The 16,194-nt window shown below is 39.6% G+C and overlaps 2 protein-coding genes and 1 gene segment (V, D, J or C); 2 read left to right on the top strand and 1 right to left on the bottom strand.

The window, feature by feature from the left end:
* Positions 1-295: 295 nt before the first annotated feature.
* Positions 296-1,085, top strand: LOC129093235 (T-cell receptor alpha chain V region PHDS58-like). The segment is given in 2 exon segments: positions 296-350; positions 504-1,085. Coding segments are annotated over 2 exon segments (637 nt in total).
* Positions 1,086-3,612: 2,527 nt separating this feature from the next.
* On the bottom strand, positions 3,613-5,385 carry LOC129093158 (uncharacterized). The gene is made up of 5 exons (XM_054601075.1): positions 5,356-5,385; positions 4,887-5,252; positions 4,178-4,496; positions 3,909-3,931; positions 3,613-3,776 (listed from the first exon to the last, which is right to left on the bottom strand). Exons 1-5 carry the CDS (start codon positions 5,372-5,374, stop codon positions 3,613-3,615), a joined length of 891 nt encoding a protein of 296 aa, XP_054457050.1. The 5' UTR covers positions 5,375-5,385.
* Positions 5,386-11,052: 5,667 nt separating this feature from the next.
* On the top strand, positions 11,053-13,842 carry LOC129093234 (uncharacterized). The gene is made up of 8 exons (XM_054601182.1): positions 11,053-11,114; positions 11,257-11,604; positions 11,806-11,847; positions 12,044-12,367; positions 12,551-12,592; positions 12,751-12,858; positions 12,987-13,021; positions 13,490-13,842. The coding sequence occupies exons 1-8, from the start codon at positions 11,069-11,071 to the stop codon at positions 13,589-13,591; spliced, it is 1,047 nt and encodes a 348-aa protein (XP_054457157.1). The 5' UTR covers positions 11,053-11,068; the 3' UTR covers positions 13,592-13,842.
* The last annotated feature ends 2,352 nt before the right edge of the window (positions 13,843-16,194 follow it).

Raw genomic sequence — 16,194 nt, 5'->3', positions numbered from 1 at the left:
TTTTTTTTGCCTAATTAAACTCCACTGTAAGTCAATACTAGTACATATTTTTCCCTAAATGTATATATAATACCAAGATACAGAACCATCGTTTCTACATATACATCTCTCACCATTTTCATTTTTTCATGAACCAAACTTGACTCTATACATGGAAGTGAACTTGTGATCAGGTTTCCTAAGTAGGACGTACAGTGCTGTGTCACAACAGGTTGGCCAATCAAACACAGTCTTGTCTCTGAAGAGTGGAGAAAGTATCAAGATTCTCTTCATTCAACCCAAGAATTTGACCACGATGACATCTCCAAGGCTTTCCTCCTATGTGACATGGTTGTTCTTGTGGAAAATGGGTGAGTTTTGTTTTTCCGTCTCTATTTTTTCCATGTTTTTTAAGTAACTCTTAATAGAAATGCTTAACTTTTTTATATATCATGTAATGATTATGCTGACTTGCTTCAGATTTAATCAATTGTGTATTTGCTTTGTCTCTCATTTCACTTCAGCTCATGCGACTGATCAGAAATTTTCCTCATTGGTGCATCAAGACAGAGGTTTTGTTGGCTAATGTTGGAGACACAATGACTTTGCGGTGTTTCTATAATAATGATGACCCAGCATGGCTTTACTGGTATAAGCAACCGCTGGGACAGAACCTAAATCTGATCTCCACCGTCTATGCGTGTGATAAAACACACGTTTTTTATCATGAATTCCAGAACAATCCACGCTTCACACTGGATACTAAAAACAGATCAAAGCACTTGACAATTTTGGATTTGCACATTTCAGACTCAGCAATCTACTACTGCGCAATTAGCACTTAATTTATGTTTACTTTTGCCGAGGGCACTGTTCTCAGTGTACAGGGTTCAGGTTTTAAAGTCCCGGCTTTGGTCCACCAGTCAGCATCTGAGACCATCCAGCCAGGAGGCTCTGTGACTCTGAACTGTACAGTTCACACTGGGACCTGTGATGAACAACTCAATGTTAACTGGTTCAAAGACTCTGAAGAATCTCATCCAGGACTCATTTACACCCATGGAGGCAGGAATGATCAGTGTGAGAGGAAACCCAACACAAAATGACAGAAAATGTTTTATTGGAGGTTAATTAGGATATTCTGACTATATTCATTCATTCAGGAGATCCATTTGTTTATTTTTTAAGCTTTTTTATCTCCGCCAAGCGTTAGCCTGGGGGGGATCATGTATATGGTTGTGTGTATGTGTGTATCTTACTGTCAGCCTAATATTTTTTGTCTCTCATGTCTTTTCTGATTCCAAAAAAAGTTGGCAGCACCAGCAGCATGAACTTCTGGCATCAAAACCGTAGTCCACCACCAATATGTCTCATCACTGTGACTACGTCCACTACTTTTATACAGCCTATGGTAATTTGTGTTGACTTTATATTTAGTCTTTAATTTCTTCACCTGAACAGTTCTTTGTGGTGCAGACCAATTATTGATGTAACTAGTTCTCAAGTCCACATGTGAGTGTTGAGTGTCTTTTTCTTTGTCTTTTAAAAATTACATTTTTAAATAATTAAAATATGCAAATAAAGAAATAAACAATACCCCCAGACCATACATTTGCAGTTTATATGGAAATAATCCACATACAGTGGGTACAGAAAGTATTCAGACCGCTTTAAATTTTTCACCGTTTGTTTCATTGCAGCCATTTGCTAAAATCGAAAAAGTTTCGCATTAATGTACACTCAGCAACCCATCTTGACAGTAAAAAACAGAAATGTAGAAATTTTTGCAAATTTATTAAAAAAGAAAAACTGAAATATCACATGGTCATAAGTATTCAGACCCTTTGCTCAGTATTGAGTAGAAGCACCCTTTTGAGCTAGTACAGCCATGAGTCTTCTTGGGAATGATGCAACAAGTGTCTCACACCTGGATTTGGGGATCCTCTGCCATTCTTCCTTGCAGATCCTCTCCAGTTCTGTCAGGTTGGATGGTGAACGTTGGTGGACAGCCATTTTCAGGTCTCTCCAGAGATGCTCAATTGGGTTTAGGTCAGGGCTCTGGCTGGGCCAGTCAAGAATGGTCACAGACTTGTTCCGAAGCCACTCCTTTGTTATTTTAGCTGTGTGCTTCGGGTCATTGTCTTGTTGGAAGGTGAACCTTCGGCCCAGTCTGAGGTCCTGAGCACTCTGGAGGAGGTTTTCTTCCAGGATATCTCTGTACTTGGCCGCATTCATCTTTCCTTCAATTGCAACCAGTCGTCCTGTCCCTGCAGCTGAAAAACACCCCCATAGCATGATGCTGCCACCACCATGTTTCACTGTTGGGATTGTATTGGGCAGGTGATGAGCAGTGCCTGGTTTTCTCCACACATACCGCTTAGAATTAACGCCAAAAAGTTCAATCTTGGTCTCATCAGACCAGAGAATCTTATTTCTCATAGTTTGGGAGTCCTCCATGTGTTTTTTGGCAAACTCTATGCAGGCTTTCATATGTCTTGCACTGAGGAGAGGCTTCCGTCGGGCCACTCTGCCATAAAGCCCCGACTGGTGGAGGGCTGCAGTGATAGTTGACTTTGTGGAACTTTCTCCCATCTCCCTACTGCATCTCTGGAGCTCAGCCACAGTGATCTTTGGGTTCTTCTTTACCTCTCTCACCAAGGCTCTTCTCCCACGATTGCTCAGTTTGGCTGGACGGCCAGGTCTAGGAAGAGTTCTGGTCATCCCATACTTCTTCCATTTAAGGATTATGGAGGCCACTGTGCTCTTAGGAACCTTGAGTGCTGCAGAAATTCTTTTGTAACCTTGGCCAGATCTGTGCCTTGCCACAATTCTGTCTCTGAGCTCCTTGGGCAGTTCCTTCGACCTCTGATTCTCATTTGTTCTGACATGCACTGTGAGCTGTAAGGTCTTATATAGACAGGTGGGTGCCTTTCCTAATCAAGTCTAATCAGTTTAATTAAACACAGCTGGACTCCAATGAAGGAGTAGAACCATCTCAAGGAGGATCAGAAGAAATGGACAGCATGTGAGTTAAATATGAGTGTCACAGCAAAGGGTTCTGAATACTTATGACCATGTGATATTTCAGTTTTTCTTTTTTAATAGATTTGCAAAAATTTCTACATTTCTGTTTTTTTCTGTCAAGATGGGTTGCTGAGTGTACATTAATGCGAAAAAAAAATTTAGCAAATGGTTGCAATGAAACAAAGAGTGAAAAATTTAAAGGGGTCTGAATACTTTCCGTACCCACTGTATAGGGTTTTATTCAGTATATGCAGAATAAAAAACCCTGTTGCTATTAATCATAGTAGTAGTACTAGTAGTAGTAGGTCAATGAAAATGGTCTAAGCATGTAGTCCTGTCTTACAAATAAGTAAAAGAAGAAACAAAAATGAACAAGCTGGAGTATTCAGTTATTCATCTAACAAAGACAACCTGCAATACAACGGAACATATTTCTTTTCATTTGTTTTACTAAAATTATGTTTGTGTTAAAGCCACGGAAAAAAAAAGTAAGTGGACAAAGAGTGTGTAATTATGTAAATTTGCTAAGTGAGAAAAAAATTCAGCATATTTTTTGTGTTATGTTATGATCAATGACACTTCAGCCTCATCACAGAAAAGCTTTCAGAGTCAGTATCTTTTCATAGCAATCTTGTGGTCGTCAGTGGAGAACTCTCTATACATTGGAAGAGTCTGGTGCCTATTGAAGACCCTGTGCTCTCCTTGTGTTTGGATGCTGGTGGTTTCAAACAGGATGTCCTCAAAAGGGTGACTCACCCCGACCACGAGAGGTCCTTGCGCATACAGTCATAAATAAGCATAAAAAATATTTGGCTAATGGGTCCAGCAGTATGAAAGATTAGCCATGGACAGACAGAGAGATACGCACATGCACGAACATGACCGAATACATAATCTCCACAAACGAACAGTAGCTTTGTCAAAGTTACTTTTATTGAGAAAATTGTAATACAGTTAAACAACAACAAAAAAATAGTGAGAGTATAACTGTTACAAAGATCCTGCGTTGAATATTTTGAGTAAATCTCTGCATTTAAGACTTCACCAACTCTTACTAATATAAACCAGGAGACAAAAAGTTACAAAGAACACGAGAATTGCAGTTCTAATGATGGAGAGCCAGACTAAGGTTCTCATCTGTGCCATTTGGTCTTCACCATCACCTTTGACGAGCAGCTTGCTTCCATTACCAAACAGCACCTCCCCACAGGAGGCCACAGCACAGTAGTAGGTTCCAGCATCTGAGGAGCTCAGGTTCTTCTTCTGCCAATGGTAGACGCAACTCTGAGAAGGAGATCCTGGTGGTGTGGAGACGTGTTTACACTGATCCCTGAGTGTGTGAAGGACACCTTGGCCAGATCCGTGTCGGAACCAGTAAGCACTGTGTTCTCCATCACAGGTCCCAGAGTGTACGGTACATTTGAAAGCCACAGTGCCTCCTGGCTTGATGGTCTCAGATACTGGCCACTGGACTATTTCTTTGAGGCTGGCTCCTACAATCCACACAAAATAAGGCTTTATTTGTATTGGATCTTTGGAGACAGAGTGTTTGTAGGGCGTTTCATTTTTCTTAAAAAAAATAGTTTTCTATGAAAAATTTGCTTTTTAAATTAATTTTCTGTGAAAATATATGAAAACCAATCACTCTAATGAACAGCATACTTCAGTTTTACAAGTGTTAATTGGAAAGTTCACATGACTATAAAAATCAAGTGTTTTATAATCTATGATGCATATTTACATTTTTAAACACTATAAGCAATTCAATACGGACAATTTTGCAAATACATAAGGTGATTAAAAAAAACTCAAGTCAAATGATTTGTTACCTCTGCATTTCATCTAAAGTCAAAGCCAATGAAAATAAAATAACATCAAGATACCTTTGATGCTTAGAAAGATCCCCTCTCCAAATTCTGCCGTGTTGGAGTGAGTGCTTCCACAGAAGTATGTGGCTGAATCTGATAAATGGACGTCAGAGATGTTTAAATGATTCATCCCTTCCTTCCTTTGCACAGAGAAACGAGGGTTCTTCTCCAACCCGGGGAAGACTTTGGATGGGTTATCATACTTGTAAAAATTAGACAGGAGCTCAGGTCCGCCTCCTAAGGTTTGTCGATACCAGGAGAAGTGCATTGCCACTTGGGTATTGTAGAAACAATGTAAAGTCACATTGTCCCCAACATTGGCAGATATAACCCCAGTATCCTGTTTCACTGCGGCCGACTGGATCCCTGCCGACAGGTGACCTAGCTCAAAAAGAGACAAGGTTATAGAAGCATAAGCTCACATTTCATTTTTGGCCTTATTAGACACTCATACACTGAAAATATTGTATATGAAAAGACTTACATACTCCACAGATGATCATATACAGGTGCATGTCAGAGGTCTCAAGAACGAAAAGGTTTCATCGAAAGAGCAGACACCAGCTTAGAAATGGGGTTACGTTTGATTGGTTGCTAAGAGGGTCAAACTGTGTGACACTTAAAAACATCCGTCTTGGTGTCAGTGGAAATGAACTAACATATTAGGATTGCAAAACATTTCAAATGCAGTTTATTCTAAACTTCTCTTCAACGCAGGTTTACAGTTTACAGAAAGTGAGATTAGAAATTATAACTTCTTCTGGAGCCACACTGGATTATATTGTAAATAATATAGTAATATAGTCAAAATAGTTTATACAATTTTGTATATTTTTAAATGTTTTTTCCAAAAATCATTTAGTTCTACTGCTATATTTGATTTTGAGCCACGCACACACGAGCACACACACATACATACATACTTTCATACATACATATGTGTGCAAAGTGAAGCTCAAACATCTTACTGAGGTTACAATAACCAAAACGGAGCTCAGTGTTTATTGCAATGGTAAAGAAAGAGCAGGCCATGGTAGCTAGAGACCTGTAGTGCCACCTCGAGGGGACAAGTTGAATTTATGTGTTGAGGAAAAGTCAACTGTTTACATAAGAAGAGGGAGAATGGCAGTGTGCACATGAGCAGTGGCTCCTCTGATCTGATAAAAGCAGCTGTGGGTACCTAACGTGCTGTCTGTAGCTGTTTGTTCTACACGTGTGGTCAACACCTCCCTCGGCCACTTCTTAAATTTGACAAACACAAGCAATATGCTACATCTCTAGCTCCATCAAGCTGACCCTTGGTGCAACACATTCTCACTCCCAGCTCGTCATATACTGACTTGGTCAGTGGGGCTACACTTCAAACTATGACGCTCTAGGTATCCCTTTAGTGTCAGTTTTTGATGCGTCAGGGACGCCATGTAAGATTCCACTCATTATATATAGTCTAAACTTCTAATATAGGTTTCATCAATTTTCAAGTTTACATGGTTAGGTTTAGGCAACAAAATTATGGTTGTCAAGTGACTTACATGTGTGGCGTTAGTTTATGGCAATCCATCCAACAGCTGCTGAGCCATTGGACTTCATCCACTGGGGACCATGAGAATAACAATTATTTTAATAGTTGTTGAGATATATCAGTCTGGACCAAAGTGCTGGGCCGATTGACCATTTATTAAAAATTGTCGTCAACAATTCCATCCAAGTTTGTGAAATTTAAGGAGTTATTTATGCTGCCAGCAGATAGACTCAAGACTGTAACTGTCGAGCTGATGCTTTATCATGTTAATCTGCTTCCTGTAGTTATGGTCAGTTTGCAACTTCCTCCTTGTGTGTCTTTCTGTCTTGCTCTCTGCAAAAAGTCTCTGTCTTGATAAAATTAAACTTACTCATATGGAGAATGATTAACAAATCATCACTTCACAGGAAGAGACTCCATTGTGTGTGGTCTGAGCACAACTAACACAAATGTTAGGAGGTCAAAGCTTTGTAGCAAAGTATAAAAAGAGAAAACTGCAAACTGACCTGAATGTTTTAAAATAAAATCAGCCTCTGCATTGGTACAGACTGGAAATGAGTCAAAAACAACAAAAGTCACGGGCCTTAGTCATCAAATGACTTGCTGTTTTCAAAGATCATCAATACAAAAAGTTGTCATCACTTCCCTAGTGCCCATTTTACAAGCCATGTTGTACAGTATAGTGTTTGTGGTAAAGGTTGTGTAGCCTGCATTAGACTTAAGCTTAAAAGGATAGGTGCTGGTCATGTCATTACTTTCAGTCTAAAACTAGGCTTCCATACTGATTCATATCCAGCGACCACAGCAATAGAAATGCTGTCTGCTGAAGAAGTGAGGCCTCAACAGCCACTGCATACATTTCTGCTACAGTAGATATGCAGTGTTAACAGCGTAGGGAATCTAATTTAGTAAAAAATTACAATTGAAGTCACTGTATTATTTTCTTTTAAATGTGGCACACTGTACTTTTCTCTATTTGACTGTTTGCTGACTTTTAAAGATCTCGACTATTGTTAACTGACAAAGTGGATGTGCATATGAAAAATACAAAGTGGAAGCTTTCTGACCTGGCTGTGTTTTCATGCACATGTGGGAACCAACAAGTGTTGTGCCTCCTCCCCCTGTCATTTTCCACTGCGGTGAACACTTTGTGTAGCAGCAAAAGCCACAGGAAGACTGGCCTTCAGCTCTCTGCAATAAAACCACAAGCTAACAAACGCTTTAATAACTTCTCTAAAAATGTGAACAGACTATTAGTGACAGGCAGCAACCTAACCCAAAATTTGCAGACGACACTGACAAATTTCCTCACACTCATTTGGCTCTTTCACCCATAAGCATCAGCATCTTGCAGCAAAGGTGCCATCAGCAGCCTGAGTTTTATTGGGATGCACTTTTTGGTCTGACTCCACTTTAATGAATTAATAAAAATGTTGAGAGCAGTATGTCACTACTTTGTAGTGATGTTGATTTGTTTTCTCTTGAGCCCCTGGTGATCCAGCATGTGTAAAGGGTTAAATGGACGTTATTTAAAACACAACTTACACTTTGAGGGCCTTGAAATGACTGTGTACCATTCTCCCATTCGCATGGGGGCTTCTCCCCTTCCATTTGGTGATTCCCAAACAGCTGAGTCTTTCTCAACAGAAACAGCTTTGTTTGGAAGACGGTGATACAGCAAGATTTTTTGAGTATGCATGACAACAAACAGCGTCATCAGCAAATCAAAACGACAACAAACAAGGAGAAGTTAACAAAAATGTGATCAATTTAAAAGGTGATCCAGGGCAAATTAGGATTAAAAGTATGTCTCTATAAGCCTGTTCCGAATAAATTCCTGGTTCTCTCTACAATTTATGATACTGTGACTAGTTCCCTTTCCTGCTTTTTTTAATGCTTGACACTCAGTATTAAAATGAAGATCTATTTTAATTTAAACTGTGTTCAGTGTGGGCTGCACGGTGGTGTAGTGGTTAGCACTGTCACCTCACAGCAAGAGGGTCCTGGGTTCAATTCCTGGGCTTGACAACCTTCTGTGTGGAGTTTGCATGTTCTCCCCGTGTCAGCGTGGGTTCTCTCCGGGTTCTCCGGCTTCCTCCCACAGTCCAAAGACATGCAGGTTAGGTTAATTGAAGACTCTAAATTGCCCGTAAGTGTGAATGTGAGCGTGAGTGGTTGTCTGTCTCTATATGTCAGCCCTGTGATAGACTGGCGACCTGTCCAGGGTGTACCCTGCCTTCGCCCATTGACAGCTGGGATCGGCTCCAGCACCCCCGCGACCCTTAACTGGATAAGCGGTTACGGAAGATGGATGGATGGATGTGTTCAGTGTAAAGTTTGGTCCACAACCTATGACGTTCCTCCTTGATAAACTCTTGGTTCTTGGTTGTAACCCAGTAGCAACTGGTATCGGTTTGGGTCAATCCGCCTACAATTTCACCAACGAACTACCAAGCAGACAGGTGAAAAACACTGTCGTATCTTTCATGCGACAGTGCTGTTGAAGTGATGAGGAAGGATGCTCCGCGGACACTGTTCTTGCTGGTATAATAAAGTTTATTACAAACAAGCAACACATGTCATGACGGACGTCTATAGCGCCCGGAGGTCTCGAGTCGAATCTGTGAGTCCCTACCTTTCGGGCTCTTACACCTCCTTATATAGGGTACATGTTATTCACATTTGGGCTGAGGTCAAGACCTTGTATGGGGCTCCAACATTCTACACCTTTGACCTTCAGCCCCTGGTATCCTGCACATCTGCTTCTTATATAGGACAAAAACACTGGGGCCTTTGTTGTATCGTGCAAGACCTGAAAATATACCACAACACCTCAGGGTCAATTGTCATATTGCTGCTTGTGCTGAATTTAGTGCTGCCACTAAAACAGAGTGCTATTTGTGATTGGTATGGTAGGTTAATGTGAATGGCAAGATGATCATAGAAAAACCTGCCTTCCTCTTAAACCCTCCCTCCATGAGCTCAGCGATTTATTTTTTGGGGGATTTTTTTTAGCTCCATTGCAGTAAGACAATCATACGCACAATGATGAGCTTCACTATCATAACAGCTTCACTTCTCTGCAGCCTCAGTAAGAATTGGCATTGAATAGTTATCTTACAGGATACCTTGTGCTGAGTTTAATACTGAATGTAGCTGCTACCACAGTTGTTTAGGGGCATTTTTATCAGCTGAGAACAAAATCTCTCTGCTTTTTGTCCCAGGCTGGATCTCGATCTCAATCTCTGGGCTCTGTTTTTGTGGATTTAAACAGATACACAGTAATTGTCAGTGCGACATTTTTGAAGGTTCAAGGTAAGAATGTTGTTAAATGGTGTATAGCTACTAAGACAAAAGGAAACGTATGTATCTTGTCAAAATAAGATAAATAAAGTGAATAATATTACCATCATCATTTATAAAGGCAGAGGTGAATCCCATGACAACATGAAGGGCAGGCTAAGACATTCTCCCTGCCTCTTTCTCAGGTCACACACATTGGCAAAGGGCATTTTGCGACTAAACAAGTTACAGTATACCATATATCGTTGAAAAACATCCACATACATATTAGTCACCAATCATCATTGCATGTCAGTATATGACAAAAATACCAAAACAAGAAATTACTCATTTCATTTAATCTTTTATAGTTAATTTCTAGTTTTCTAGTTTATTTAGAATAAGCATATCATTTTGTAATAGAATGCTACTGACTATGTGATCCCAAAAATGGGTTTGCCTTTTCAAGGAAATATATAGCAAAAGGCACAATTTCTTAATGAACGTGTGACTTTCTTTAAACAATACTACTGGGTGGCATTCTGAATCACTAGCAAAAGCTGATTGCTCAATACATTGTCTCTATACAATTGCATTATGTTCCCTTGTCTTTAGGGCCATGGTGTAATTGATGGACTACAACAAGTAATGACCTGTCCATAGAACAACAATAGAATACAACAATTTGGAATGCAGACTATTATATACTAACACATCACAATGCACCAAGTTCATCCATCCATGGCCAAATAAGCAGGGTACTTTAAACAGTGTCATGGTTGCTGTAGCATCGCAAGAACCATCCATGAATGTTCCTATTAAATATCAGCATCCAAACACAGCATTTATAGAGAGCAGCATCCATAAGCATGACATGTGGCCACTATAGAATACTTGCCAAATCCCAGCGACAACATGTGGCAGCTACTTTCAGGGCCTCAGGTGGATGTGCTTCCAATATATCATCTGGCTGACTACAGCACAAACGTGTTCCCTTCAGAGGGAAACAATATCATCCATCTAAACACTGCCAGGCATTAACATGTTAATTTACTTCTTGGTCGTTATTTCCTCAAAAAGTGTCAAGATACTCTGAAGCAATACGTTTTCTGACATATGACAGATATCTGATAAGGTTGTGGTAATCATTTTGTTCCTCAATACATCTTTGTAAACCATGGTATGTTGTGTACTTTGGTGTGAATATATATATGATGTCAAGACATTCTGTGAAAGATAACTATCTCGTACTCTTGAAGCGGAGCGGTTGCATCAACACTATTTTCCTGGAAGCATTAATGAAAAAAAACACGCCCCACCTCTTAACGTTGAAAGCAGACTTACTAAAGCACAGTTCAGTTGTGGACATCGCTGAGCTTCAGTCACACGCACCATGAAGAACTTTACCTTGATAACAGCTTTAAGTCTCTGCAGCTTCAGTGAGTACAACCGCATTCATGTCGTTGGTAACTTTAACCCACCAGAATTTAAAACTATTACATGTATTTAAAAGTTTATGTAAAGCAACTTTTCATGTTCGTTTTGTTTAAATGAGTGAAAATCTTCTGTTGTCTCTATCAGTTTCAGGCTTGATGTCTGTCTCAGTGTCAGAGTTTCAGACTGTGGAGGTCCAGGCTGGTGAAGAAGTCACACTGCAGTCTGCCAACATGTCCAATTATGATTCTGTGATTTTCTGGTTCAGACTGGTGAACAGATCCAAGGCCAGCTGCATCTCTGTCATGATCAACTCTGGTCAAAATGTGTCATACTATGAGGGATTTGAAAATGGAGAATTTGAAATGAGAACCAACATCACCACTGTCTCTCTCAAAATCCAAAAAGTGAATTCATCTGACTCTGGAATATATCTCTGTGGATTTTACCAAAGTGGGCGTCCTCAGTTCAGTGTGATACATTTAAATGTTAAAGGTAAGGTCATTCTAAAGTCTTTAGCTTATTTTGTAGACGTTGTTTGGTTAAGTCTTTTTCTGCTTGCATTGCAACATATTTAATAATAAGTGAATATGTTGATGTTGTTGATAATAATGAGAATTTTCATGTATGCAACAAAATAAAAATGTTGATGTAAATCTGACAAGTTAAGGACTGATCTCTTCATTCCATTAAAAGGCAGCGGTGAACCAAATGATGACGGGGACAACAAGTGTAAAAGTAAGTTTCCCCTAAAGAGTTCTATCATTGTGCAGATTATCAAGTGTTTAAAGGTAAAGCAGTTTAGTTAAATTCAGTTTGGCTAAACTGTTTTACTTTAAAAGTTTATTTAAAGTAAATGTGCATGTTTCTTTTGTTTAATTGAGAGAAAATCTTCTGTTGTCTCTATCCGTTTCTGGCTTGATGTCTGTCTCAGTGTCAGAGTGTCAGACTGTGGAGGTCCAGGCTGGTGGAGAAGTCACACTGCAGTCTGCCAACATGTCCCAATATGATTCTACAACATTCTGGTTCAGACTGGTGAACACATCCAAGGCCAGCTGCATCTCTGTCATGTCCGACTCTGGTAAAGCAGCTTCATACTGTGAGGGAATTCCAAATGGAAGATTTGAAATGAGAACCAACATCACCACTCTCTCTCTCAAAATCCAAAGAGTGGATTTATCTGACTCTGGAATATATTTCTGTGGATTTTACGAAAGTGGGCATCTTCAGTTCAGTGTGATACATTTAAATGTTAAAGGTAAGGTCATTCTAAAGTCTTTAGCTTCTTTTGGTTAAGTCTTTTTCTGCTTATATTGCAAAATATTTTATGTATTATATTTGATTATATGTTAATAATTATAGGATAATTTGGAATATCATGCATGCCATTTTTTACGTAAATCTGCCAAGTTAAGGACTGATCTCTTCATTCCATTAAAAGGCAGATGTGGGCCAAATGATGACGGGGACAACAAGTGTCAAAGTAAGTTTCCCCTAAAGAGTTCTATCATTGTGCAGATTATCAAGTGTTTAAAGGTAAAGCAGTTTAGTTAAATTCAGTTTGGCCCATTTTCATTTGAAGCAGGTCTCAATCCTTTTGAGGGAAAATAGAGTCTAACTGAATGATCTTTCTTCTTGAAGCGTCTGACGGAATGACAAATCTGTCGACTGTGATCCTGGCCGGTCTGACTGTTTTCCTTGTAATGGTCATCATCGGTCTGGTTGTCAGGAACAGGAAGCTTCAGACAGGTACTCTTTGTTAGGTTTTGTCGTAACTAGAAATTCACTTTAAGTTGTGTCATTACACTGAAAAAATTCTAAACTCCCCGTTCACCAAAGACAATGAACTGAGCAGATGTTTTGTTTGTGTCTCTTAGCTAATGAAGAAGAACAGAATCCAGAGCAGAGAGAGGTGAATATAACACTTTTTTATATATATTTTTTATATGTTTCAAATTAACCTGATTGAAAAACACCTGGGACTATATAGTATTGGCCAATATTAACTTATGAACAAATGTAGTTTTCAGCTGTGAAATGTCCTCATACATATCATTGTCATAATCTTTTAAAGAACAAATTTAACGGAGTCTTGGCAACAGCTTTTGTTAATCATATCTTTTTCTAAATTAATATTGTCCAAATATGAAAATGGGTATAGGCCTCAAAAATCCAGTATCTGTGATATCCATCCATCCATCTTCCGTAACCGCTTAAGGGTCGCGGGGGTGCTGGAGCCGATCTCAGCTGTCAATGGGCGAAGGCAGGGTTCACCTGGACAGGTCGCCAGCCTATCACAGGGCTATCTGTGATATATATTGTGGAAATTAAAATCATGTGAAGTCACCATATTAAGACACATTAAATCCTCTGCTCACAGAACCCGGGCTCTGATGACCTGAGCTACGCAGCAGTGACTTTTCAACCAAACGCAAGAAGAAGAGCGCCGGAGCCAAATGTGATTTATGCTGCTACCAGATAAGACTCAGGAGGAGCTGGAACTGATGCTGTATCACATTAACATGCTTCAGAGCTTTTGTATGGCTTGTTGGTGAGAGGAATAACAACTCTCGCCAAAATATTTGATTTTGCAATAAAGAGCTGGTGTTCATCCATTTGCAGAAGCATCTCTTTATATGTTTGGTGTTACGATGTCATGTTACGACAATACCAAAACTAAATTAAAGTTCCTTGTAATAACTAAGTAAATTAATCTGGAGTTTTGCCTACATCCTCTAACGCCAGCAGACTAGCTGTGATCACTAGCTGACTTTCATCTGTCTAAAAGACAGAAATTCTGCAATACGTTGACGTGGAAACAGAATATTTAAATTGTGATGTCACTGTTGCATATTTGATTTAAAAATATACATTCATTTTTAAAGATTGTTTTTTGTATGCATTTATCAATATACATATTGTTGTTGCAGTTTGCATTGTTGGGACAAACAGCACTGACTGTATCTGTGTCTTGACACTTCTGAGCGACTCACACCCTATTTCTTCTTCCCATACTCAAGTATCAGCATTTATCAAACTTGTGAAAAGACGCCTGAAGCAGTGTGACATTCTCACATCCTCATATGAAACCATCCTCTCTACAGGCTACATGTTTAAGACACGACAGATCTAAATATGGAGCCCACTTTTTCACACATTCTCTTGTGAAAGAGATCCATAGTGTTGCACTCACATAAAAGTGACATAAATAAATGTTTAAAGAAAGAAAAAAAGAGCTAATGAGAGTTCAGACCCTGCCAACTTTCTCACCTCCACACAGCTCACAGTCACTGCAGGAAGTGGGAGTGAATGTCGGACCGTCAGATTCAGACCGTTACAGAAATGAACAGACAGTGATCCAACCAATCCGACGTCGGAAAGGTGTTTCACAACACAACAAATCACAACAGACCGCATGTATCTCAACCATTTTCTTGAGGGTTTTTCGATATCTAAAAACATAGACTGTATATTAGAAGGGGACATAGTCACCATGAAGTTAAAGGCCTATTCCCAATCTCCACACTTCAGGACTCTCTTGCAGACATTTTGAGCCATTTATGGACACTTTCTATAAATCCACATTTCTGCACACTTTATTGATCAAACTTTTCATTTCATTATCGAAGCTGTTTTGACAAAAAAGTGGAAATATATTCTTAGACAATTATCTCTCATCTCATCAGAGAAAAGCATGGAAGACGTTCAAATAAAATGAGGGATTCAAAAATATAAAATAAATTCCCACAATTGTACGTAACATTTTCTGACGTTGTTGTGGTATTGTGACATGTTGCAGAAAAGTGCTGTCCCATTCATATTTACGCTATTTCCAGCCCTCGCAGCCTCAGACACACCATTTAACAGGCAACGTGATTTAGGTCCCTGAGGGTTCAGGGTTTAAGGAGGGTTTTGGAGCCAGAAGTGACATGAGAGGGTGGAGCTAAGTACAACTAAATGCTGAATAAGACGTTTTTAGGCAACCAAAATGTTACAATTAACTTTCCTGAACTGAAAACACACTGAGAAAGGGACAACTCCCAGACCGGAAAGAGCCGTGGTAGAGACCTGTCAATCACAAGGTAGCCACGTGCTAAAGCATACCCTGCTTCCTCATCTATAGGCCCTTACAGCAGCCATGGTGACATGTCATAGCGGAGTAAACACAGGTGTAACTGATCAAATTAATTATGGTCCTGTTCTATTCAGCCTGTCCCAGCATGCACCATACCAGGCCCTGGCCCATCTAAAGCAGGGCCATAATTAATGTTATTCATTACACCTGTGTTTACTCTGCAATGACATGTCAAAATGGCTGCTGTAAAAAGGGCCTGTTTTACTCTGAATTAGATCATAATTTACTAAATGAACATCAAGCTGTATTGAAGAAGACTTGAAACTAGAGACCATACACTCATGTTTACAATGTTTACTAAGGGGATAAATCAAGAGAGAAGTAGAGTTATTTTCTCATTGACTTCTTTACAATCAGACCTTTTTTTTTTTTGCATCAGAGGGGTCGCTCCATGATGGTCATCAGAAAGAAAGAAAGGTTAAGGATCATCTGCATTTCGAAGTGGAGGTTGCAGCCTTGTTAAGAACTTCCAAAATTGTTAAACAAAAATGCTGAGAGTTGTTCTATTGTTTATCGGTACAATGATAAACCGTATTGGATGCATATAAACACACGACCACCAGGTCTGCCGTCACTTGGGCTACTGCCCGTTTATTATGTCCCCCCCCCCACAACCGACAACATCACATCGGTTCCTACCTGATATACCAGGGCATATCACTACATCCCCCTTTCCAGGTAAAAGTGCTGTCTTCACAGGGTGCATGAATAACCCTATCAGAAAGCTATGAAATTATATCCTGACATTAAATCTCAAACAATGCTTCTCTAAACAGCATGTACACATGTCAAATACACATCTGTAAAAACATTCAAGTATAACAGTAACAGCTCTTTCTTTTTATTTCTCAGTCCTTTAGTGTGTAAGGGAAGGGGTAGACCCAACCCTTTAAACTGAGTGAGGGGATTATTCTGCCCCAAAATTCACTCAGCTTCAGTGTTCACCTCAC

Source organism: Anoplopoma fimbria, chromosome 7 (genome assembly GCF_027596085.1).
Source record: "Anoplopoma fimbria isolate UVic2021 breed Golden Eagle Sablefish chromosome 7, Afim_UVic_2022, whole genome shotgun sequence".
In the NCBI taxonomy this organism is placed as follows: domain Eukaryota; kingdom Metazoa; phylum Chordata; class Actinopteri; order Perciformes; family Anoplopomatidae; genus Anoplopoma; species Anoplopoma fimbria.
The sequence above is the reverse complement of the archived record's forward strand: the minus strand, read 5'-3'. Positions and strand labels throughout refer to the sequence as shown.

Coding starts and splice junctions, on each gene's coding strand:
- LOC129093158 (XM_054601075.1), bottom strand. Junction 4,497..4,886: donor GATCTTTCTAAGCATCAAAG/GTATCTTGATGT, acceptor TGTGGATTGTAG/GAGCCAGCCTCAAAGAAATA. Junction 3,777..3,908: donor CTTTGACAAAGCTACTGTTC/GTTTGTGGAGAT, acceptor TGTATGCGCAAG/GACCTCTCGTGGTCGGGGTG.
- LOC129093234 (XM_054601182.1), top strand. CDS start 11,069: ATGAAGAACTTTACCTTGATAACAGCTTTAAGTCTCTGCAGCTTCA. Junction 11,605..11,805: donor GATACATTTAAATGTTAAAG/GTAAGGTCATTC, acceptor TTCCATTAAAAG/GCAGCGGTGAACCAAATGAT. Junction 12,859..12,986: donor GAACAGGAAGCTTCAGACAG/GTACTCTTTGTT, acceptor TGTGTCTCTTAG/CTAATGAAGAAGAACAGAAT.